Source organism: Gossypium arboreum, chromosome 11, assembly GCF_025698485.1.
Source record: "Gossypium arboreum isolate Shixiya-1 chromosome 11, ASM2569848v2, whole genome shotgun sequence".
NCBI lineage: Eukaryota > Viridiplantae > Streptophyta > Magnoliopsida > Malvales > Malvaceae > Gossypium > Gossypium arboreum.
In genome coordinates, this window is record NC_069080.1 from 4,333,246 (window position 1) to 4,358,744 (window position 25,499).

The following is a 25,499-nucleotide window of genomic DNA, read 5'->3' on the forward strand; positions in this document are numbered from 1 at the left end:
TGGAACACAGGGAATGAGTACGATCGTTCACTAATGAATTGACGGAAAAGACCATGGTTGGACCATGGCAATACATGAGATTTGTGTGCCAGTGTAAGACCATGTATGGGACATGGCATCGGCATTGAGACGAGGGCTAGTGTAAGACATGTCTGGGACATGCATCAGCCACAGTATGAGAACCAATGTAAGACATGTCTAGGACATGTATCGGCCTCGAGATGTTAGCCAATGTCAGACATGTCTGGGACATGCGTCGGCTACGAGATGTGCTAGTGTAGACATGTCTGGGACATGCGTCAGCACGGTTACATGTGTCGATGTAAGACACATGCGGGACACAAGATCGATCTGAGATGGATGAGAGCTAGTACAAGACCATAGTTGAACTATGGCATCAAGTACACGATGTACTCAAAACCATAAGACGTTCTCCAATTTGATAAATATTGGTAAGTGATTAAGACTAAATATTGGAATTTGATAAAACATTAAGGGTAATTTGAAAAAAAGAAATGAAAGTTTGAGTTATGATAAATTCACTTATGTTTAGCTAATATTCGCACGAAATAAAGTTGCATGTATTACTGAGATATGTGAAAATGTGTTCATAACAAGTTGGAAATTTGAAATGTTTAAATCAATATGCGTAAAGCTATATTGTTGTTGAATATGTATTTGCTTGAGAGTCAAAAGTTTAGAGGCTTTACAATCTTCGCCCCCTTACCAGAATAGAGTTATACGACGAGATTCTCGAGAGATATGTTGCATAAGCTTGCAAAAGTGAAACTAAAAAGTATAATAATGGAATAGTATGGGATTAGTGAAGACAGAATTAGTTAGAGGAATAATGTCGAACTTGCACTGATGTTTGAGTATGTCGGATTCAATCAAATAAAAGTGATGGTTATCTTTCTCTTCTGAGTATTCTATGTTTTCCTCAATTCTGGGGAATACGTATGGTTATCCCTTTCGAATGGAAATTCTATCATACAAGGATGCTAGTGACTGTGATATTAGATGAAAAGCTCTATTGGTCCAGTTAGTTATAATTGACATTTTCCCCATCTCTTCAGATTTCTATTCTGATATATTGGAATGAAGTTGATAGTAAAAAAAAAAAAAAATCTATGTGAGATTATTCTGATGTTCTATTGATTATGGTTTATATATGCGAGAATTATATTATCTCTATTATGAGAAATTCTAAAGCGTACAGACAGTAGTTTCCTTCTGGTTTTCTCTGAGGGATTTTTCGGATCATATTTATTATTTTCTTCTGGATTATATTCTCAGATTTCTAGTGTAGTCTTTATATCTTGGAATTTCTTATATTGGCTTTTCTCTCGTTCTTGTTTCGAGAATTATCAAGCTTGGCTTATCTTTACGAGTAATCTTTGACTTACGATATTAGAATTTGTTATGATTAAGCTTCTGGCTCGACCATAGAAGTGTGGGGATTTCAGTGTCGAGATTTCTTTAAAACTTCTGGGGTAAAGAATGGTTATTCTGCAAAATTAAATTTGAGTTATGTGCATTTAAGTTTATTCTCTGGTTCGAGAATACCGTTACGTGTTCTTTGGTAAGTAGTCGTACAGTCAGAAATGATGGGGTTTTATTCTTGAAAGTATGTTATGGAAACATATTAGTTGGATTTCTCTTGTTCGAGAGATGTTATAAGTATAGTTATCCTGATTAATAAAAAGACCACATCTATGAAATTGGAATCATTTGATTCATGTTAGTAAAGTTTCTAAACAGTTGATGATTAGAGTATAGAAATGTGGCTATAAGTGGTAAATTAAACAAGTACAACATGATTCGACTTTTAATTTGGAATTGCAGGGAGGATTTGATTTCTGGTTTCTATTACTATTAATTGAGTAAGATTTGATCTCGAGAAACTCGGGTATACAGAGAATTGAGTACAAAGTTCACAGAGTATCTTGTTTATTCGTTCAAAGGATGTCGAATTGTCTATAGGGTAAAGCTGAATATCAAATGTATTCGAGATTATTATTGTCAGTGATGACAGTGGGAAGAAAATGAGAAAGGATCATATGAATTTCATATCGGGATGTCTCTCATTTCCGTGAAAAGGAGAGATGCAAGTTGAATTGTGAAAGATTGATGATGGAAGTCTGCATGATTATTTTAGTATGTACAGATATATTATTCAATAGATGTGACTAAGTTGTGTGTTTCTGAGTTTATAGTTCCAAGAATGTCAGTCTCCAGTGTTTCAAATTGAGCTCCGAGGTTTATACCTCAACTATGGAAAAGCTATAGGAAATCTTGAGTATGAGCTTGTGCGGAGTTTTTTTATAAGTTGTGAGAAAACGATATAAGTGACTCGTGAAAGTAGAGAACAACTTTTTCTGGTAAGATTTTCGGGGACGAAAATCCCTAAAGGGGGGAAGAAATGTAACAGCCCGATTTTGGGCCTAATCGGAACAGTGGTTTTGGGACCACTATTCCGAGGCCAGAGAAAATTATTTTAGTATTATTTTATGTGTTATAATATGATTTTATAAGTGCATGTTAATTTTGGTATATTAATTTTAGCGATTTCTAGTCCAATTTCGAAAAAGGACTAAATCGCGTAAAAAGTAAAAGTTGTGTTTTAATAACTAAAGGTGTTAAATTGCCTTGTATCTTAAATTGGGGGTCTTTAAAGTGAAATTAGGCCATTGAAAGTGTGATGGCTGGCCATGGGAGACAAAATAGTTGAAAAGTCAAAATTAGACAAAATAGTTTTATTATTAACAAATAAAAAAAAAAGAAAAAGAAAAAGCTATCATTTTTCTCTTCCCCTTCACCGAAATATGCAGCAAAGAAAGGGTTTTGAAGCTGGAAAATTTCAGCAACATATTTCCCTTGCTTGTAAGTGATTTTAATGTCTTTGCTTGATGATTTTTGTATTTTGGAACCCCTAAAGCATAAGCTTTCATAAGAGGGATTATTTTGCAAAATGATGAAGAGTCTAGGGTTTTACCATGAGAGTAAATGTGTTGTTTGCTGTGTTTTTATGGAAGATTGATATGAAACGTGTAAGACCATGGTTGAAAGGTTGAAAGATACTATGGCAACCTGATATGAAATGTGTAAGACCATGGTTGAAAGATACCATGGCAACGTGACATGAAATGTGTAAGACCATGGTTGAAAGATACCATGGCAATGTGACAGGGCAATGAATAAGACCATGGTTGAATGATACCATGGCAACATGACAGAAAATGAGTAAGACCATAGTTGAAAGACACTATGGCATCATGTCGAAGATAAATAAGATCGTGGAAGAGAAACGCCAAGATATCTGTTGAACAACTAATATTCAGGTAATATAACAAATGGTTAAATGAATTGGTTATACAAAATGGTAATGTGAAATGTTTACAGGAATTGGTCATATGGAAATAAATGTACAAAATAGTTGTATGAAATAATTTATAAGATAGATAAATGAAATAAGTATAGGTACATGGAATTTAAATTATGTTAAGTTTAATACGAACCATTACCGAAATAAATATACCTAAGATATAAGGAAATGATGGTGCATGAAATGTTGATATAATGAAATGAATGATATATGTTATTAAAGAAACGGTAAGAGAATGATATGTATCATGACATGTACATATGAGATTATCTTTTATATGTTAACATAAGGAAAATATGTAAGTTAAGACAAGTATTAAATTCAAATATGACATATTGAGAAAATAAGAATTTATATGAAATATGTGTAAGTACACTAACAAGTGTTGTTGTTGATGCTTAGGCAAGTGCCAAGCCATTGATTGAATGGTAATATATTTATTGATGCATTGAATTAATAAGTATTTAAGTGAATTTTTTTTTTAGTGATTTGCAAGTGATAGTAATGCTCCGAAACCCTATTCTGGCAGCGGATACGGGTTAGGGGCGTTACACCTTTAGCCATGACAACCTCAAACTGGCAAATTTCCCCTCACTTAGCGAGCGTCCAAGTAATTCATAGCAAAGGGTTGCCGGCTTGGAGATCGAACTTACGCCCGTGACCGCGTTCTTCTAGGGTGATGGTGCACTCCCTGCACGGCAAATGAAATGTGTGGGTCTCCGGATGCCATCGCTCAACTAAAGCGGAAATCAAGTCATATCGCAGATCAAAAGTCCGGATCAATGCTACTGATCCGAACCCGGCTAACTCAAGAATGGTATTAGGCGTTCATCTGGCTGAAACCCTATACTATTAACACGGCCTCTTAATACGCGGTACGACTCCTGACATTATTATATTATCTATATAATTAATACAATATAATTTAATTCAACAAATAATATGATTATGAAATAAAAATTTTATTACCATCTCCTTAATGGTACTTAATATGTGATTTGTATTATCAATCAAAAACCCATTTGTTACAAATTTGAAATTAAAAAAATTGAATTCATTTTTCTTATTTCAAAAGATACAATAAATTTTTCAAATTTTAGAAATAAACACAGTAAATATCTCGTAATTTCTCATTTTTACCTACAAATTTTTTATGTTAGATAACAATAATAATATAATTAAAAACATATAAACTATCTAAATATAAAAAACATACGAACGAAAAAAAAAAAGAACTAGAAACATACCTAATTAGAAGAACTTCCAAATAACCTATAAAATTATGTAACAACAAATTTAATCAACATTTTAATAAATTAATAAAAATTATCAAATAAATATATAATAATATAAAATTACATTATATAAAAATTACATTAAAAATCACAAAACACTAAACTATAAACACCAACAATTTATAATCATATACTAACACAAAATAACTATAAAATTATTTTTTAAATACATTACTAAAAAAAATCACAATATACACTAATACACACTAAACCACTAAACACTAATAATATATAATCTAATCTTAAATTACTAATAAAATAGCTATAAAAATATTTTTTAAAATATATTACTAAAAAAATCACAATACACTAATACACTAAACCACTAAACACTAACAATTTATATAACCTAATCTTAAATTACTAATAAAATAGCTATAAAAATATTTTTTAAATATATTACTAAAAAATTACAATACGCTAATATACTAAGCCACTAAACACTAACAATTTATATAATCTAATCTTAAATTACTAATAAAATAGCTATAAAATTATTTTTTTAAAATATATTACTAAAAAATCACAATACACTAATACACTAAACTACTAAACACTAACAATTTATATAACCAAATCAACTATAAATTTTTTTTTTAAAATATATTATTATAAAAAATCACAATACACTAATACACTAAACACTAACAATTTGTAACCTAATCCCATAAATTATTAACAAAACAAATAACTATAACAAAATACAAAAAAACTAATAATTTATAACCTAATCATAAACTACTAACAAAATAATTATACAATTTTTTTAAAAATTTACATTACTAAAACTCACAAAACACCATAATTTTATAATAAATTACTAAAATAATACATTCTTGTAATGACCCAAATTTTACAGTTATCGAAAAAGTACATTTTCGGTCTCCGTTTCTGAAAAATAGATTTGTAAATAATTATTAAAAATATTTACAAAGTTAAGAGAGTTATTAATTAAAGTTTAATGAAGCAAATTAGCTTAAATAAAGGATAATTAGATAAAAGGATTAAAATGAATAAAGTGTGAAAGTTTAATTATAGGATAAAGAAATTGAAAGGACTAAATAAGTAAATAAGCCAAAGGAGTGCCAAGTGTATGACAAAAATAAAATACATGTGTAATAAGTATTATACATACATTTGTAATACATGTATGTATTTACTTATTATTTAAGTAAATAATTAATGTATTTATTATTATTAAATTGATATTATATGATGAATAGATTAAATAAAAACAAGTATATAGTAATGATTTGGTACAAATGTATTAATAAAAATGCATACATTTGTAATATATGTATTTGATATTAAATGGATATTTATTATTTAGTGAAAGATATTTATTAAATAAATAATTATATTATAATATATTTATATGATAAATAAATGTAAAATAAAAAGTGTACGGTGAGGATGAAATACAAATGTAATAATATATGTGTGCCCAAGTGTAAAATAAATATTTGATATTAAGTAGATATTTAATAAAGTCATTATTATTATTGTTATTATATATTATATATGTATAAAGTAAAACAAAAGAAAAAGAGAAAAAAAGAAACAGAGAAGGAGACGAAACAGGGGAAAGAAAGGAAGGAAAGAAAAATAAAAGGAAAATTGGGGTTTTTGAAGCCTTAAGCTTTACTAGGTAAGTCAATTTGATCCATTTTCTTGCAATTTTGATGTTTATGGAATTCTAGAGAAGAATACTACATGAATTATATCAAAAGTTAGGAAGTTAATGAATTTTTATGTGTTGATTAAGTTGAACAAAAAGATGAATTAAGGGCTAAATTGATAGAAATTCAAGTTAGAAATGAAATAAGGATTGAATTGTAAAGTGATTCATAAGTTTTATGCTTTAAGGACTAAATTGAAAGAATTTTAAAGTTATGGTTTTATGATGAGAAATAGATAATTATGTCTAAGTTTGGTTAAAAATTTAGTAGAAGTAAACTATGAATTAAGATAGAAAAGTAAATGAATTTCGTTAGGATTAAATTGAAATTAAAAGTAGAAAATCAACATTTTGCACTAAGACTATTTTGGACAGCAGCAGTAGTCTAAGTTTGAAAAATCACCAAAAACTGTAAAAATTGAATTAGAGAATGAATAAAATATGAAATTAAAACTTATTGAGTCTAGTTTCTTATAGAAGAAACAGTATAAGCAATTGAATTGTAAATTATGAGATATAAATAATTTTGTGAGACAAGGTCAGAATGAATTGGGGTTCCCCTGTTCTGACTTTGGGAAATCACCAAATATTGGAGAAACTTAATTAGAGGCTTAATGTTATATGTTTAGAACCCATAATGAGTCTATTTTTAGGATAAATCAACGGGAATATTATCCGAGTTTTTTACTGTGAGATAATTAATTTTTAGTGAAGAAGGGTCTAAACTATCAGACAGCAGAATAGGGATAAATTTAAAGAATAAACTGTACTTATTGGCTAAACCAAAAATTCTTAAAATTTTATGGTAAGAAGATATATGAGTCTAATTTCAGGAAAAATTAGCGGATCTTAATTTGGAGTTTTATAGCTCCAAATATAAATAATTTAGTGACTATGACACAGATGAATAGCTTGAATATCCATAAAAGTAAATCATAAAAATTATAGATAATGTTACTTACAAGTGTGTTATATACATTAAGGATGTGGAATGGAGAGCAGGAGGAGGAAAATATATAAGAATATTCAGTTAGCATGGCTAATTTGCATGTTTTAAGCTCATGGACTAAATTGAATAAAAGTAAAACTTTAGGGGGCAAATTTTGTAAAAATGTCAACAATGACTAAATTGAAGGGAATGAATTGTTTTATTATCTAAATTAATAAATTGAATGAAATTATCAATTTAAGATTGGGTGAAATTTGGGAAAATGGTAAATTACCAATATGCCCCTAAATCTTGGTACTTCTGCAATTTAGTCAGGTAGGTTCGTATATCCTGAATGAGCATGTAAATATGACAATTTAAGTATTGTATCGTATTTTATATGATATTCTGAATTGAATATATAAAAAGGATGTTACATGAAACATGAAAATGAATACTAAGTAATATAAATTAATTGAAATTATTCTGAAAATCTCGGTAATGCCTTGTATCCTATCCCGGTCTCAGGTATGGGTATGGGGTATTACAATTACCCTTTTTTTTTCTTCTTCTTCTTCCTTCTTCTTCTCCTTCTCCTTTCTCTCCTTTCTTTCTCACAGTCGGTGGCTGCTTCAATATGGGGGGGGGGGGACCATGCTTATAAGGTCCCCCATAAAATTTTTTTTTCCCATGAGTGATAAGACTCATGCATGAGAAAAAATGGGCAGCATGCAGGGGAAGCAAGCGATGTTAGGGGTGTCTTGTGCTCACTGTCGAGCTCGACCCTTTTCGGTATTTTTACCCGTATAAAACCCATATTTTACATATATATTAATATAAATATTAAAAAAATAATATAATAATAATTTTTTAAACGAAAAAAATTTAATATTAAAAAAATTGGTTGTGCCTGTCAGGTAGGCACGACCTAAAAAAACATATCATTTTCGTAATTAATCTGGCTGACAACCTATTTTGATGTATAATTTTTTTTTTATAATATTGAGGTAAAAAACCCTCATTCCTTTCTTCCACCACCGTCCATGGCTAAGAAAAAGAGAAAGAAAATATCCCCGTTTCCTTTGTCTTGCCGTGAGCTTGCGAAGGAGATCAGTAAGCTTCTTTCTTCAGTTTTTGTTGAAATAATTCAAGCTGAAGAGTTAGATTAGTTAATTGCTGATATTTGTGTTAGGTTCCATTAAAAGAACCATAAGAAAGTAAACTTGAAATCATGAAGTATTTATTAGTGTTACGGCTTAAAACTTTAGTATGGTCTTCAACCCATTAAGAGTACCTTCACGAATGAATGTAGGACAACTATTTGAATGCTCGCTTGGGTTAGCAAGGAGTCTTCTAGATAGACATTATCGAATAGCATCATTTGATGAGAGATATGAACAAGAGGCCTCCAGAAAACTAGTGCTTTTCAAATTATATCAAGCCAGTAAGCAAACAGTGAATCCATGGGTATTTGAACCCGAATATCCAAGAAAAAGCAGAATATTTGATGGAAGAACGGGAGGCTCCTTTGAGCAACCTGTTAAAATAGGAAAACCTTATATCTTGAAATTAATTCATCAAGTTAATGATAAAATACATGGGCGTTCCAGTGGACATTATGCATTTGTTACACAACAACCACTTAGAGGAAGGTCCAAGCAAGGAGGACATCAGGTAGGAGAAATGGAGGTTTGGGCTCTAAAGGGATTTGGTGTTGCTCATATTTTACAAGAAATGCTTACTTATAAATCTGATCATACTAGAGCTCGCCAAGAAGTACTTGGGCCTATGATCATTGGAGGAACAATACCTAAACCCGAAGATGCTCCAAAATCTTTTCGATTGCTCGTCCGAGAGTTATGATCTTTGGCTCTGGAACTGAATCATTTCTTTGTCTCTGAGAAGAACTTCCAGATTAATAGGAAGGAAGCTTAATCGAAATGAATCAGAATTTTTCTTATATGATCGATCGATATAAACATCAACAACTCCAAATTGGATCAGTTTCTCCCCAACAAATTAGAGCTTGGGCCAAGAAAATCCTACCTAATGGAGAAACCGTTGGAGAGGTGACAAAACCCTATACTTTTCATTACAAAACCAATAAATCGAAAAAAAATGGATTATTTTGTGAAAGAATTTTTGGACCTATAAAAAGTGGAATTTGCGCTTGTGGAAATTATCGAGTAATTGGAAATCAAAAGGAGGGCCCTAAATTCTGTGAACAATGTGGAGTTGAATTTGTTGATTCTCAGATACGAAGATATCAAATGGGATACATAAAGCTGGCATGCCCAGTAACTCATGTATGGTATTTGAAACGTCTTCCTAATTATATCGCCAATCTTTTAGACAAACCTCTTAAAGAATTAGAGGGTCTAGTATACTGCGATGTGTGATTTAATCGAAATTATTATTTTACAAATTAGAAATGAGAAACTGTCATCCCATTCAATCGAATTGGGATGCCCTGGATCTGACATGTCTCTTGGGAAAAGTAACATGAAGCTCAGAATTGTGAACGTATTCTGTGAACTGTAATACTAGAATATGTTTAATTTTGTAATAAAATTTTTATTTTACATTTTCAGATTATTTTTAATAAAATTAACTTAAATAATTAATATTTAATTAAAGAAACATAAATTTCTTTTGATTATATAATCTTAAATATTCCATATTAAGCTAAAAGTAAAGAAAATTTAATTAATTTAGTTTATAAATTTTTTTACTTCTAATTTAGTATGAAAGACTCAAAATTATAATAAAAAAAGTTCCATAAACAATTAATAAATATTAGTTATATGAGTTAATTAATCACTAATAAAAATTTAACGATTGGACAATTAAATTAAAATAAAACTTTTAAAAATTGATAAACAAAGTTCCAAAGGTTTCACTTTGGATGGCTAAAACGAAAAAAACCCTAAAAGTTAAGTGATGAATTGAATAGTTCACCCAGAAGTTTTTTTTTTTTTTAAAGAGTATTTGGAAAAATAAATATTAAACCTGAAATTCAAATTTAAACAAAAATGGTGAAATTAGTTAAATAAAAATATTAAGCTAAAAAAATGAAACATCATCCCATTCATGATTTGCTTGGGCATCTAAAAGTAAATGTGTATACCCAAATGCTAAATCTTTGTATGGTTTAAAATTTATAAAGCCTCTGTTCTTTTCGTTACATATAATTCAGGCTCTTGGAGCTAATATAGTAATCCAAATATCCAATGAATGCATAATTTATCTAATGCTTCTAAAGATACACAAATGAAAGAACAATGATTTCGATCCTTTCTCTTTTCTATCATCTATTTTTCTCCGCCAGTCAAACTCTCATGACCCTAGAAAAAATTGGTTTTCAATGGTTTAATCGAACTACGGGTGACGCCCGACGGCTTGGCCGCAGAGTAGGACATTAGAGGGAATGTCGTATTCGTTAGCAAGGCTGCGAACCGGATTCCAGACTCTGAGGTAGAATTGTTGTCCGAGATATTGCCTGTCCCATAACGTAGATCGCACATTCCACATACCTTGGTTGTCCAAGGAGACCAATATGGCGGTCCAAGAATTCGGATACACCTGTCAGAAAAGAATAAAAACCGTTGGCAACCGGAAAAGGAAAATATTATATATGCATAAAGATGACGTAAAAGTATGGACTGAAATAGGTAAAATACTATCTTTCAAACATTACAATTAAATGGAGATTGATGAAATTTTTGGTGAATTGCTACAATGCTAATGAGAGCTAAAGGGGAAGCATCAATTCAGTTTTCGAGAAACTGAAACTGAAAACATGAAAACCATGGCTCCTAGAGAACATGACAACAGATCAAAGAGAGTAATTATATTCAACATAAAGGCATGACCTCGTTGCGATGAACGATGAAAGGGAAATGATTTGTATTTTGATCCTTAATGTGGGTTTACCTGAGTAGTGTGTCTAGTAAGAGCATCGACTAGATTGTAGCTCTTTCTCTTGTCAGGTGTCCATTGCCCCGAGCCAAACCTGTGTATATTGTAATAATAATGATTAGTACCTTGTCCAGCAAAGGAAACAATTGTACAAACAAATGAAACTCACCCAACGACCCAAAAATCGTAACCATCAAGATGCCAAGCTTGCATGGTGTTTTCATTGTTCTGAAAGACAACTTCGATGAAATCATGGAGAGATGTTGCCATAACAGACGTAGCTAGCGTTGCAGCACGACCTGAAGGAAGTTCACTGAGGGAATTCGTGCTAAAAACTCCGGGGATGTTAAAATAATCAGCAAGCTTCAAAGGGGTATCGGGATTTATATAGGAGACACCATTCACTGCATAACGCAACTTTCCATTTATTAAAGGTGCTGAGTTAGCCAACACAATAGTCTTAGTTGGTGTTATCGTCCCGTAATGGAATGAACCCTGAGGATTAGGCCTTGCTGCATTTGATGTTAAATTCCACCTTCAAGTAAATAAAGGAAAAAGAATTATATAATATTGTTTTTCACTCTAAATAGATTTCGAGCAACCAGTTGTGCATCAATCAAAAATTTTATATGATCTCAAATGACTAGTACCTATATGTTCTCGCCTGCTCCATTGACCAATCAAATCCATTTGCAGGAGCAGCTGGAACCGGTCCAGAAACTGGAGCGTTAGAGTTGGCGTAATGCAACACTGCAGTTGCGGTGAGAACAGTCTTAGTAAATCGTGTGGATGCAACAATGTAGTAGTTCTTTGGTGGCTGGTCCAAGGTTACTAAGATGGTTATGGATTGACCAACATGTACATCAAGAGAGTCATATAAGTTCTGAATTACGTGAGATCCTTCAACCTCGACTAGCTTCATCTTATGACCCTGGATCCTAAAATTGAGGGAAGTGGATAATCCAACATTTGAGATCCTGAACATGTAAGTTTTGCCTGAAACACCAAAATTTGTTGCACGAATTAATAATATGCTATGAATTAAGCGACAAAACTCGATTGGCAATAAAACAATAATAAGACAGCATGAACTAAAGTTAATGATGACCTTGATCTCCGGTGAAGGTAGCTTGTGTTTGGCCATTTATGAGGACTCCATCAGGGAAGGGCATAGACTTGCCTGAGTCTAAAGATTGCTGCAATGTCTGCAAAAGAGAAAAACAATATATGATGAGTGAATTATATACATGGCAGGAATCTATAGATCAATGTAGACAAATCCCTACTCATATAACATAACTGTGATGACTAACCTTATGGTTGGCCTTGAACCAGTCACCAACAAGTAAAGTGAAATCTCCATCAGGGTTTGCGTAAGGGATTGGGATCACACTTCTATGGATTATATTGAGAGCTCCAAATCCACCAGCAGCTCTATGCATTAGTGTTGATGGGAAATATGTGTAGGATCCAATCTGATCCTTGGCCTGGAATTTGTAAGTATAGTTTGAGTTTGGAGGGATGGGGCAATTGGTTCCCAACACTCCATCCTGCCATGAATTCTTCCTTTGTTTGATGCCATTCCTGTTGTGATTAAAGTAAACCCCTCATTAATCAGAAAGGAAAAACAAGGCCAAATGTTAAAGAAAAAGATAAATCTTGATTTTTCCCATCATTTCCCATATTCATTTGCAAAGAACAAAGTGTAAAATGAGAAGAACCAATGTATACCATGTCATCAAGAAAGGCTGGTCAAGCTTGTTAATGAGATTCAAGATAATGTTGTTATTAGTCACTACATCAAGTTTTGGTCCAGGGAACTGCCCATTGATAAGGATAACCTTCACAACAAAAAAAAAAAAAATCAAAACTTTTTTTTTCTCAGAAACATACACATAAAAAAGCACATTACTTTCAACAATCCAAAACACAATTTCAGAATTCGACAGTTAAGAGATCAGAGTAACCTGCTGGGGAACTCCAAGAATAGAACGAGTACCATAAGTAACAGTCCAGGTGAAATACAAGTAAGGGTCTTCAGCATTCACCAAAGACACACCCAAAACAGCCAAAACACCAAAAACCAAATGGGGAATGAAGGATTTCACCATTTTCCCTCTTATACCTGAAAGCCAACCAATCAAACATTATTAAAAACAAAAGCCTGGCGGAAATGGGTTTATCAGAAAACAATCACCATTATTGGCTGAAACAGAAACTCACCTGCTGGTTTGAAACTCCCTGGAAAGTGAACTGTTTTAAGAACAAAACAGGGAAAAATATGTCTACACTAGATCTTGGTGGAAGTAGAGTGGCCTTTTTAAAGCAAGTTGTAAGGTTGCATTTAAACTAATAATCGGCGCAACGCGTTTCCGCGTTATGATAATTGCTTCCAGCTTATGTTTATTTTCACTTTTGGCTTTTTTCTTTTTTACAAACAAAATGAGCTTGGATTCTATAAACATGATTTAAAAATTAAAAGATAATGTCATGATAAATGTATTAAAAAAACCACTATAATTTGAAAATATAAATGTTTCAGATATATATAAAATTATTAAATGATAATAATTAGATATATTAGTGACAAAATTTTTATTTTTGAAGTTAAAACAATTTTTAAAATTGAGCGGATGATTTGAATAATAATTACCTAAATAATTAAAAATTATAAAAAATATTTTAAAAAATTATAAATTAGTTTAATGGTCGATTTTTGTTCTAGTTTTAATTTTTTTTATTGATTGTTATTGGTTCAATTGAAAGTCAATTGTATAGACTAATATATTAACCAATTTCTAATTCAACCGATTTGATTTGGATCCAAGAATATTGGTTAAAATCTGGATCTTAAAACTAAGTTTTGGGGCTAATACAATTTTCAAAAATTGTAAAAGTTCAATGAGAATTTTTTAAAAGAATTGGGATCTAATTAAAATTTTAAAATTCTTGTAAGATTAATGAGAATTTTAAATATTTTAAGTGAATTTAATTAAGATTTTCAAAACATGTATGATGAGAAATTTTAAAAGTTTGAGGATTTAATTAAGATTTTCTATTTTAAAAAAAAAAACCTTCAAAGACAACAGAAAAAATTTCAAATATTTTGGGAAGGCCTAATTAAAGTTTTCTTAAAATTTCAAGAAAAAAAATCACAAAATTACAAATTTCTGAGCGCAATTGGCCTCTGGTTAAAAGATTTTATAGGAAGTTTATTAGAGAAAAATGCAATTATTAATATATTAAAAACATGATCATAAAAACAGTTGTTTTCGGCCAAAATAATATAAGTGAATGTAAAAGGTTGCAGGTGTTTAGGAAAAAAGACTGCAGCTTGGGTGTTTTATGACTTTGTACTTTGTTTTTCTTCCCATTTCCTGGAAAATGGTATTCCGAACAACTTCCTTCGATTAGCAGAGTTTTTAATGAAAATAGAAAGCTGCTTTAATTAATTAGTATAAAAAAAGAGAGTTCATGTTGGAATCTTTCTAACCTAACCTTTTTTGCCTTTATTAAAATATTAGGAAAATAAAATAATGGTTAGTTTTATGAATCAAATACATCAAACCTCACATGGAAGGATATCCAAAAATAAAAACATTGGTCTCCTATTTCATAGCTTTGGACCCACCACTTGTATTTAAAAATTAATATTCAAAAGATTAAATTTTTAAAGCTTCTTTTTCTAATTTTATCCAAATATATAGGATGGACAAAATCACAGAGACAATAACTGGGGCGGCCACTTTTGTCTGCAATCCATATTTTTTTTATCGGTGTCTATTATAAATTAATCATTATTAATTATTTAAACCCAACTTTGTGTTAAAATTTATTTGCTGTCCACAATGAATTATTTGGGAGTGTCAATAGTTGTTTGGGCATTGGGAGCCGAGCAATCCAAAGGAGGTGGGAACCGCTGGAATTTCCACCGACGCACCGCTCCTGCAATGCACTGGAATTTCCACTTGGATTCTCCACTATGTTTCACTTCATCTAATCTGTTAAACAATTACAATTGAAGTTTCTATTTATGATTTCCTATTGTTAGGGTAAATTGCATTGTTGGTTACTCAGTTTTTGGGACATTTTCATTTTAGTTATCTAATATTTAAATTTCTAATGGTAATTAACTTGTACATGTTGCCTCATATTCACACTTTTATTTTGATCACTCAACTTCTAGGTTGCTTTTATTTTGGTCACTCAAAAATTATTTCTTTTTTTTTTTATAATATTGATTAGAATAAAAAATTAAGAATTAAAGTGAAAATGATAGAAACTAGTGTTTGTTTATCCTCTTATCGAAAGTTCTAAACTTCTTTTTTTAATATTGAGAATTTAAAATTTAAAACATCAAAATCAATTAAATAAGTTATTGATAATTTTTATCTCTTAATGGTGTCAATCGATTTATTAATATAATATTAAAATTAATTAATCTAGTCTCCTTTTAAATCTTAAAATTTTATTTTATATTTCCAAATTAAAATCAACTCAAATAACTCATATTTAATATATACATGAAACACATTTTTTTATTATATGATCTTATTTCTTTCATGTTAAGCTAAAAGCAAAGAAAATTTCTTCCAACTAGTTAAAATTAATTAATTTTATATTCCATGCCAAATTAAATCCATAAGGTTTTATCACTTATTTACTTAAATAAAGAACAAGCAATTAATTTAATTAACGCAATGACTTTTCTTTACTTTTAGCTTAGTTTTGAAGTTTGGAGAATAAATAATCAAAAAAATTTAAGTTTGCTAATAATTATTAAATACGAGTTATCAAGTTTATTTTGTTAAGAATATAATACAAAAACATAAAATAAAATTTTAAAATTTAGAAAGAGAATAATTTAATTAATTTCAATACTATCGTTAACAAATTGGTTAACATTATCCAAAGATAAATAATTTATTTATTTATTTTTATATTTTGAATTTAAAATTTCAATATTATAAAAGAAAATCAGCAAATTGATAAATAAATACAATTTAACAAATTTTAATGCATTATTTTAATTTCTATCATTTATTCACTTTGAGCTTTAATTTTTTACCCCATTCAATACTTTAAAAAAAAATATTTGGAAGTGATTAAAATAAAATAACCTAAAAATTAAGTGACCAAAATAAGTAACATGATATAACTTGTACAATTAACTGCCGTTAAAAATTTAATGATCAAAGTTGAAATTAAAAAAAAAAGGGCACCGAACTAAGTAATTTAGCATTTTTTTATATATGAAGATACAATGTTGGAGCTAATTTATATGTTAAGCTTAATTATTGAGTATATGTGGAAAGTCAGCTGCATGCATGGCTTTTAATTCCAGCTCCAACCCCATTTTTTTATGAAATTTTGTCAAAAGGAACAAAGAAAAACTGCTAAAGAAACCTAAACCATCAATGCCAAAATACAGATGAACAGACTGAGCCGTGAAAGTGGGACAGAGATCATGAGAATCTTCTTCTAATCATCCTCCCTTCTAAACTAGTATTAAATATCGATTCATTCGACCGACTCGCATAACAGACTCAAATCGAAACTAGCGTCGTGGACTTCCATATTATAGTTTTAATCTCTGATACCAGGCACTCGGGAATACATTCTCTGCAGCCATGTCTTTATCACCTCCCAATATGATGACCCAAACTGTTTTCTTCCCATTACATTGCATAGATTATCTCCCCGCTGCTGTCAATGTCGAGCTCGGATTCAGAATCAAGGTCATCCATGTCTTCATCATCAAGGATGTCTGACATGTGACTTAGGTCACGGGCACCCGCTGCTGGAATGGTGGCCTCGGCAATTATCTGCCTGATCGTATCCATGCTCTGCATAGGTTGATCAGGCTCCTCAAAGTGGTTATCCATTGTGTTTTCATCCATCAGATCAGCAGGTAGATTCTTCAAGAATCACTCGTGATTTCTGATTTCCGGAATCGTAATCCTCTGTTAAACAAAATAGTCCACTTCAGAATCACGGTAGTTGCCAAAGGTTACCTGGGAATTCTCTGCAGAAAATACTCACAGCTGTAGGATCAGCAACAAAAATCCTTGAAATCAGATGTCGACATTCGGGAGATATTTGGACAAAATCTGGAATGGAGTACTGGACACTGAGAATTCTCTGTATGAATCAATGAGAGACATGAGAGAATAGATCTTTTTTGAGGGAAGAAATGAGACTAATGCAATAACAATATCCAGTGATATACTTGTATCGTCTTCCGAAAGTCTTTTGGCTCATCAGGATCCTCGAAAGGATATGCCCCGACCAGCATTACATACAAGGTAACCCCGCATGACCATACATCTGCAATCTGATATCACAACACAATATCATCAACTCATTTCTTTACTAATTTTCATATTCTAACATCAACTTGCAGGGACGTATGACTCGCTTGATGTTCTTTCGTGTGCATTTGAATATCAAACCCAGTCTAGCCATCAACACTTGACTGATAAGAACCAGCCACAAGACTAAAGCAGATCCATTCAACAAATCCTCGCATTACACATATGCGAAGCAACGACATACCATTCCAGGCCTTCTTCATTGGAGGACTGCAGCAACTGTCAGTTCACATACTATGAATACTAAACCGAAGTTTTAAATCAACTAAGGGGCAAAAGCCATCAATTTGATGTCATTTCACTCAAATATATAACTAGAACACGGTGACTAACCCATATAACATCTAGCTCTTTACGTCTTAACCAGGAATTTGCATGTGGATTGTAAACTGGAAACCAAAACTGATTTGAACTAGCTCATGATTATACCTTGCCATCGTATTCTTGCCTTTGGAGTACCTCGGGGGCAATGTATGCAGGAGTTCCAACAGTGGACTTCGGTTGCGAATGAAGAACTGAAGACTGAGAAAAACAATCACAAACAAACAGATAAGTATAATACCGATCTTACGTAACTGATAAAATCAAATGCTATTTCACCCGAAATGTACAAAAGTAAAAAGAAGCTAGTTCTTCCAAGGTAAGCAAACGACGACAAGATCTTTTAAACAAAGAACAATTATCATAATTCAATATAGATTAAGTAAAACCTCACCAAAGAACATGAACGTTTCACATTTTACAACGTAGAACCATTAACCTCATCGAATGATAAGAGAAACAACAGAGGATTCAAACAAACTATACCTTTGAATACCCAAAATCGCATATCTTAAGCCGAGGAGCTGGACTTCCATCCAACAAAGTGTTTTCCAACTTCAAATCACGGTGGCATACTTGCTTCATTAAGAGAAAGAAATCATATCAATGAGCAAACTAATTTTATTGTATTATATGTAACACCAATGTTACATAGATTCAAGTGTGTGTCGGATATGGATATGTGTTTTCTTATAAGATTACTATCCCATCCCTGCTTTTTAACTCTGCTTGCAGAGTAAAAAAGTTGAACATATCCTTAAACTAAATTAAAAAGAACAACAGATACAACATCTATTTTGCCTTGCTTGTGGAGTTAGGAAACTCCATTACTAGTGTATAGAATAATAATCCCATACTCGTATTCGAAAATGTCCGATTATGAATATTTTTAGGGGGAGGAATGGAAGAGCTTGAGCAACATCATATTCGGACAAGAGTATGGGACATGACACTCATAGGAACACATACTCCCAAACTGGTATCCACATCCGACACTTGCACATGAAAAAAAATGGAATTCAGAAATAAGGAAATGGATAAACTAAAACTACCATTGCATGACAATAACTAACACCGGATAAAAGTTGTTGGAAGAAGAAGCGAGCCTGTACCAAAACAAATGAATGTAGAAACAAAAGAATAATAATAATAATAATAATAATAATGGACTTTAAAATGAACGTAAAATAAAATGAAACCTCATCCTCGTTGAATCGACCAGCAGCACAAATTCTCTCGAAAAGCTCACCTCCCGATGCATATTCCATTACGATGGCAAGATGAGTAGGTGTTAAAATAACCTAAAATGAACATCTTCCATAATTATTACTTAATTAAAACACCGAAAATACTTTAATTTTTAATTAAAATTAAGTAATTAACCTTTACCTCTTTAAATCTAACAATATTAGGATGCCTCAATGATCTATGATTAATAATCTCTCTTCGAACATTTTCATCTATCTGTAAAACCCAACAGATATTTATTTTTAATTATACAATACTTTCATTAAAAATGATAAATAATACATTCAATATAAAGCTAAAATTAAATTAAAAAAAAAGGGTTAGTTACGTAGTTGAAATGAAATTTCATAAACAGAAGGAAAACTTATTCTATAACTACTGCAACTATTCCAACAGAATTTTATTTCCATAAATAGACCAGAAGCAAATAAAATTTTAGAAAAAGGAAAGTTACAGTTGACGAATTTGGAAATAAAAAAAGAAAACTAACTGACCTTATCGCCTCTCTCGATGTACTTAACAGCAACGAGCTCTCTGGTAATCTTATCCCTCATAAGCCGGGCGACTCCGAAATTACCCGACCCGATATCTTTAACGAAATCGTAACGATCACTGTCGTGCATGATCGGCATATCCATACCCGGCCCTACCATCATGTCTGCCCGATCCATTTTTCTCTCTTTTTTTAAGTTTCTTGAATCTTATCACTTGAAAAAGAAAACAAACTCACGAAGCATCACCGATATCAAACCGCACCACTTGACTCGGTTTTGTAGATAGAGACCACTGAGTTAAACAAGTCGGTTAATAAAAAAGAAAGCGTTTTTTCATTAGGACGGCGTTTAATTGAGTGTTCTGCCAGTGCCACAGTGAAGAGGATGACTTTTTGGGGAAGAGGAAGTGATAATTCCAAGAAATTATGTGATTGGAGGAAGGAGGAGGAGAGAAAATGCGGCGTCGTTTTAAGGTGGTTGCTCCGCGGATCAACCAATGAAATTGGCTCCTTTATTTGGCTACGTTCTTTTTTTAATTAGGACTCGGAAATTCGAATGACTTAAATATCCCCAAGTCACGTGATCTGGTTATGATGGGAGGATTTATTCGATACCACCATGTCTTTTACATGTTGAACTGATCTGACGGTTTTAGGGTTCAGTCATTTGTTAAAATAGCATGATGCGATAACATGTTAGGACTTTCTTAAATATAAATTTAATATAATAAATATCCCTTAAAAAAATCCTCATAAATAAATAAGCTTTAAAAACTAGTAATTAATTATATTAATAATGAGTGTGTTGGGTCGCACGCTATAATTACCTTGAAAGGACGTTATAGTAAATTCAAGTGGTAGAGATTGACCATTTGTGACAAAGACTTCGGAACAAAGTATAAAGTTCCAGACTTTCAAGTTACAAGCATTAATTATTATTATTATTATTTCTATACAAAAAGGAAATTAGCATACCAAAAGAATAGATTTCCTGCAGTGCTTGCAAGGAATAAGAACTAGGATAATCTGCACCGTTGATTGACTAGACATTGGAAAAGTCCAACAATCGAACGTTAAAGAAACGTTAAAAGACGGAAGCGATGTATTAGAATAAAACATTTTGGAGCTTTCTTATTGAGAATTAAAGTATAGTTTGATAGAAATGAGAATCTATTTTAGCAATAGGTTGCTTTATAAAGACAGTTTTATAGTTGAAAATAAACATCATAATTACAATGGTTCATTTACCAAATTGGGTTCTGAACTTGTGATTTGATTTTTTTTAATCATCACTCAAGTTCTTTTATCCACCCTAATTAATTTAGGGACAATTTATATTGGTGCTAAGCTACACAGTAGGTTTGATTATGGATTTGGCTGAAGCTATATAAATTTTTAGATATTGGATTCGGTCTAATATGAAAAGTAAACTTAAAATTTTATTTAAGTTCAGTCTAGATTAAAATTGTTAAATTCGAGTTTAAATAGATCCATTCATATTAATTTTTTATAAAATTAAATTTAAGAAATATAATACATTAAATACATTAAAAATATTAAAATAAATATTTTTCAACATTAATAATAAAATAATAAAATAAATATTATATAATATCTAAATAATTACAAAATAAAATTTATACAATATCTAAATAATAATAACACAATATTAATAATATAATAACAAAATAACAATAAAAATAATGTTTAAGTTGATTTGAATCGAGCTCGGACTTAAATATTATACCCAAAGTTCAATTCATTTAAAAAGTTTATTTTTAAGTTTATAGTTTTATTTAAAACTTTCTACTTTTTTAGATAAATCTTCGAAACTGTACAGACGACCTCACGATAAGTTGTACTAGGTAGTCTAGTAAATATGGGTGATGAATCGAAAGAAATAGAAAAATATATATTCTGGTCCATGAATCAAACAAAAAACAAATCTAAAAAGGAAATTTTGGATGGTGACCCAAAACACAAAATCCAAAATTCCTTTACAAACTCGATAATGCAAATAATAAAACACACAATTGATGGTCAGAAAATGTTGTCGTTTTGCATAAAATCTAGGAGCATCTTCTTCATATCTAGTTTCAACCGACCAATGAAAACCAATTACCCACATCACCAACAAATGGCGTTCATCCTTATCTCCCCCAACATTTTTATATTACACCAAATTAATTATTGTCCTTTTTTCCTTTTCTTTTCAAATTTTTTAAGTCCGATAAATGCATCATTTAAGAAACATTTTACAATCAATGCCCAATTCTCAACCAAAAGCTTTGTTGTAAAAAGTTATTTTTCTTACATATTAGCTTAACTAATGTTATTGAAAAATAATATTTCGAGAAAAAGGTTTGGAAAAATTTTGAAATTAGTATTTTCTTTTAGAGTTCTACAAATAGAAATATTATACAGTTAAAATTAAACTATGTTACATGAATGAAAAAACAAAATTATAAATAATAAATGAGTATTTAATTACAAATGTTTGAAGTATATTTTTCCTATTTTCTATATATAAAATGATAAAACACCCTCAAAATAATATGTTTTATTTTATCAAGTAATAGTATTTTGTCATTATTCAACTAAGTTGATGACCGGTTAATAAATGAAGTAAGGATCTTAAATGTTTATAGATGTATTTGTTTAAACAACTATAAAGTAAAGTTAAACTAATAAAAGCATACAAACAAACGAAAAACTAAAATACAACGAACCCTCTCTCCACTTGTGTGTTAATTTTTTTATGTTACAAATTTTTATACACTTATAATAACATTTGAGACGCTTATAACAATATTTGGAATTGAAATCATATTTGAAATTTAAAAGGAACAATTTTTAAAAAAACTATAATATAGTAAAAATATCATTAATTCTTAAAATATTATTAATTAGTGTGATTAAAATCACATGTATAATAAAATTTACAAAAATAATACTATTTTTAAAATTGTTTTCATTTGATAAAATATTATTAATATATTTTTATATAAGATTTAAATTTTTTGAAATAATATTTTGACTAAAACTTATTATTTTTAATGTAGATTTTACTAAAATTGAAACAAAAGGTTATTGTAGAGATCCAATTTAGTATAGAGTATATTTTATAGTTGTTCGTCTTCTAGATGAAAAGTTGTTTTAGAAAATAAAAATATATATATAAAATTAATTTTTACAACAAACTTAAATGTTGTAATAAAATGTTATTATAAAAATGATTTTTATAAAAAAACTACTTGTATGACCAATTAAAATTCATACATAACAATTACTAATGATAATAATTCAACGTCGATATGTTAATACTTAAGGATTAATTTTATTAACTAACGTTAATCAAGTCTTAACTCGATTAGTATTTATATGATATCGTTATCAATGTAGAAAAACATAGGTTTAAGTTTATTGAAACACATTATCGTCTTATTTATGAATTGGAAAGAAACTATAAATAATTATACAAATTGTGTCAAAAACCTTATCAATTAATAAATGTCTATTAAATTTCAGTGTGATAAAAAATTGTTTTTTGTGGTGCTAATTCCCAAACAGAGGGGACTGAAATCAATTACTGAATTTCCACCTATAGCCAACTTTGAGTACAATGTTATTTCCATAATTTATTTCATCCCAAATGAAATCATATAAGATTACTAATTTCGTCCATTCCGCTTTTGTTAAAGCCCCGTTTAGCCGATGCTTACAATAAAGGGTTAGTTCATTCATATTTAAAAGTTTATTCAGAAAATGAAATAGTTTAGATAAAAATATAAGTTTAATAAAATAAGTTCGATAATATTTTTTGGCTTGGGCACGGTTCAATTCAAATCTGCTTAAATATTTTTTACTGTTGTTTTGCTACTATTTTGTTGTAATTTTATTATTATATTGTTACTATTTTATTATTATTATTTGGATAATATATAACTATTATTTTATTGTTAATTTTATTACCATTTTAAATATATTTACTTGTTAAGTTGCAATTATCTTAGTATTATTTAAATATAAAGACTTTCTTTTAATGTATTTTCAAATTATTGGGAAACATTTATTTTAATATTTTAGTGTATTTGATGTATTATTTTTAATTTGTTTTATATAAAAATTTAATATGGTTGGACTAGGTCGAGCTCAGCTTAGTATTTTTATCCAAATTTGAGCTTGGGTAAAATTTTAGGCCTATTTTTTTAAGCGAATATTACTAAATTTGCTACCACTCTACAACTATAACTAGATTTGCTCATGGGTCAGGCTGCCCGAAAAGTGGGAGGATTTGGGCAAAAATATAGGCCCAAAAAATGAACTTGGGTAAAAAAAAAAAAGAGTCCGTTTAAAAAATGAGTCAGGCCTCGGGTAAGGCATTTTTTGCCTAGCCCAGACTGAATTCACGAAAGGACAAAAAAGACCTACTATTTTTTTGTTTTTATAATGCTATTTTCTTATTATTTTTTCCGTATTTTACTACCATTTTGTTATTATGTTACTACTATTTTGTTGTTATTGCATGGATGTTGTATAATACTTGTTTTATTGTTAATTTTGTTATTATTTTAGAGATATTTGTTTGTTAAGTTGCATCTATTTTAGTGTTATTTAAGTATACATGTTTTTTAAAATTTATTTTCAATTTGTTGAGAATTATTTATTTTAATGTTTTTAGTATTTTTGATGTACTATATATATTTAAAATTATATAAAAATTAATATGGGTAGGCCGAGCTCGAGTTTTAGCATTTTTATTCGGTAGGGTTAGGCAAAATTTTATGCTTATTTTTTCGGGTGGGTCGGCCTGGGCCTAACAAATGAGTCTAAAAAATTTGTTGGGTCCAGTCTGGCCCGACTCATGAGCACCTCTAATATAGTTGTATAATTTTAAAATCCACTATCACCTCCATGGATGTTGGATGCAACCATCTTCATCTCACCTCACTCTACTTCAATTTAATTGTTACTACTTATCTTTAATTTTTTTCAATCTTTTAAAGTCAAGCAGATATTTAAACATATTTCTTTTAAAAATATTTAAATGTAAAATATATGATTTTTTATTACATTTTTACCCTCTTAATAATTTAGATATACAATGCTAAAATGGTAAGTGTATATAGTGAAGCAGGCAAACAATTACCATAACCACTCCATACCCATTATCCAAAAGAAAAATCTACCCCATCCCGCTCTGCATCCACTTTTCAAACAAAAAAAACTTGCTCCATTCAGAGCGGATCGGTTCGGAATCCATGCGTGGTTCAAGTTTTACCATCCTTAACTTCACTAGTAGACTTTCTTTTAAAATATTTTTCCAGTCTTCTTAAAAGATTTAAAATAAATAAATCTAAATCTAAACACAAAAAAGATTTTAATAAAGTCAACATACAACTAGTGATTTCCTTTTACAATAATAAAAATCAATTGAGTGGTTTTGATACCATGAAAATATAACAATTTCCAAATAAGAATTATAAATAAGAATATACAAGATTATATAAATACAAATCAATCTTAATTAATTTATTGAAGAGTTTATATTAATCAACCTCCAAAATTATTAATCAATCAAGATGTTATTAATCCTATATAAAATCAATATTCCCAAATCATTAAATAAATTAAAAATAATATTACGTAAAAATCTCAATCTACCACGTAAAAACTACAATCCTAATATATATGTAAAAGGATTGAGAATTTCTTTTGGGGGTTTTAGTAGATAAAAGAATTATTTATTTTTATACAAAATAATTCATTTTATAAAACATTTATTTTTCAAAAATTTTGGTGGGTCATTTTATTTTTTTTTGGGTCAATTAATATAATTAAAATAGATATGTAAAAGTAAAA

The 25,499-nt window shown here is 30.0% G+C and overlaps 3 protein-coding genes and 1 long non-coding RNA gene across 4 annotated transcripts; 1 reads left to right on the plus strand and 3 right to left on the minus strand.

Moving 5' to 3' along the window:
* Positions 1-8,588: 8,588 nt before the first annotated feature.
* On the plus strand, positions 8,589-9,149 carry LOC128283422 (DNA-directed RNA polymerase subunit beta-like). The gene has a single exon (XM_053020822.1). It carries the CDS (start codon positions 8,589-8,591, stop codon positions 9,147-9,149), a length of 561 nt encoding a protein of 186 aa, XP_052876782.1.
* Positions 9,150-10,307: 1,158 nt separating this feature from the next.
* LOC108479241 (L-ascorbate oxidase homolog) lies at positions 10,308-13,576 on the minus strand. Its single transcript, XM_017781714.2, has 9 exons — positions 13,428-13,576; positions 13,172-13,329; positions 12,936-13,045; positions 12,518-12,788; positions 12,313-12,409; positions 11,855-12,200; positions 11,374-11,739; positions 11,220-11,298; positions 10,308-10,868 (listed from the first exon to the last, which is right to left on the minus strand). The coding sequence occupies exons 2-9, from the start codon at positions 13,313-13,315 to the stop codon at positions 10,665-10,667; spliced, it is 1,617 nt and encodes a 538-aa protein (XP_017637203.1). The 5' UTR covers positions 13,316-13,329; positions 13,428-13,576; the 3' UTR covers positions 10,308-10,664.
* A 2,960-nt stretch (positions 13,577-16,536) lies between these two features.
* Positions 16,537-20,224, minus strand: LOC108479242 (serine/threonine-protein kinase SRK2I). The gene is given in 9 exon segments (XM_017781716.2): positions 16,537-17,167; positions 17,247-17,345; positions 17,434-17,538; positions 18,005-18,097; positions 18,383-18,475; positions 18,949-19,002; positions 19,096-19,197; positions 19,286-19,360; positions 19,639-20,224. Coding segments are annotated over 9 exon segments (1,083 nt in total). The 5' UTR covers positions 19,816-20,224; the 3' UTR covers positions 16,537-16,882.
* LOC128284180 (uncharacterized) lies at positions 17,568-18,006 on the minus strand. The gene is made up of 2 exons (XR_008274530.1): positions 17,909-18,006; positions 17,568-17,794 (listed from the first exon to the last, which is right to left on the minus strand). It is a non-coding gene; the product is annotated as an uncharacterized LOC128284180 (long non-coding RNA).
* Positions 20,225-25,499: the final 5,275 nt, after the last annotated feature.

Bases quoted from the DNA above. Each gene is read 5' to 3' on its own strand.
- LOC128283422 (XM_053020822.1), top strand. From the start codon at position 8,589: ATGAATGTAGGACAACTATTTGAATGCTCGCTTGGGTTAGCAAGGAGT.
- LOC108479241 (XM_017781714.2), bottom strand. From the start codon at position 13,315: ATGGTGAAATCCTTCATTCCCCATTTGGTTTTTGGTGTTTTGGCTGTT. The intron at 12,789-12,935 runs GTATACATTGGT...TAATCACAACAG, and splicing joins CAGCCTTTCTTGATGACATG to GAATGGCATCAAACAAAGGA. The intron at 12,201-12,312 runs GTCATCATTAAC...TTGGTGTTTCAG, and splicing joins TACCTTCACCGGAGATCAAG to GCAAAACTTACATGTTCAGG.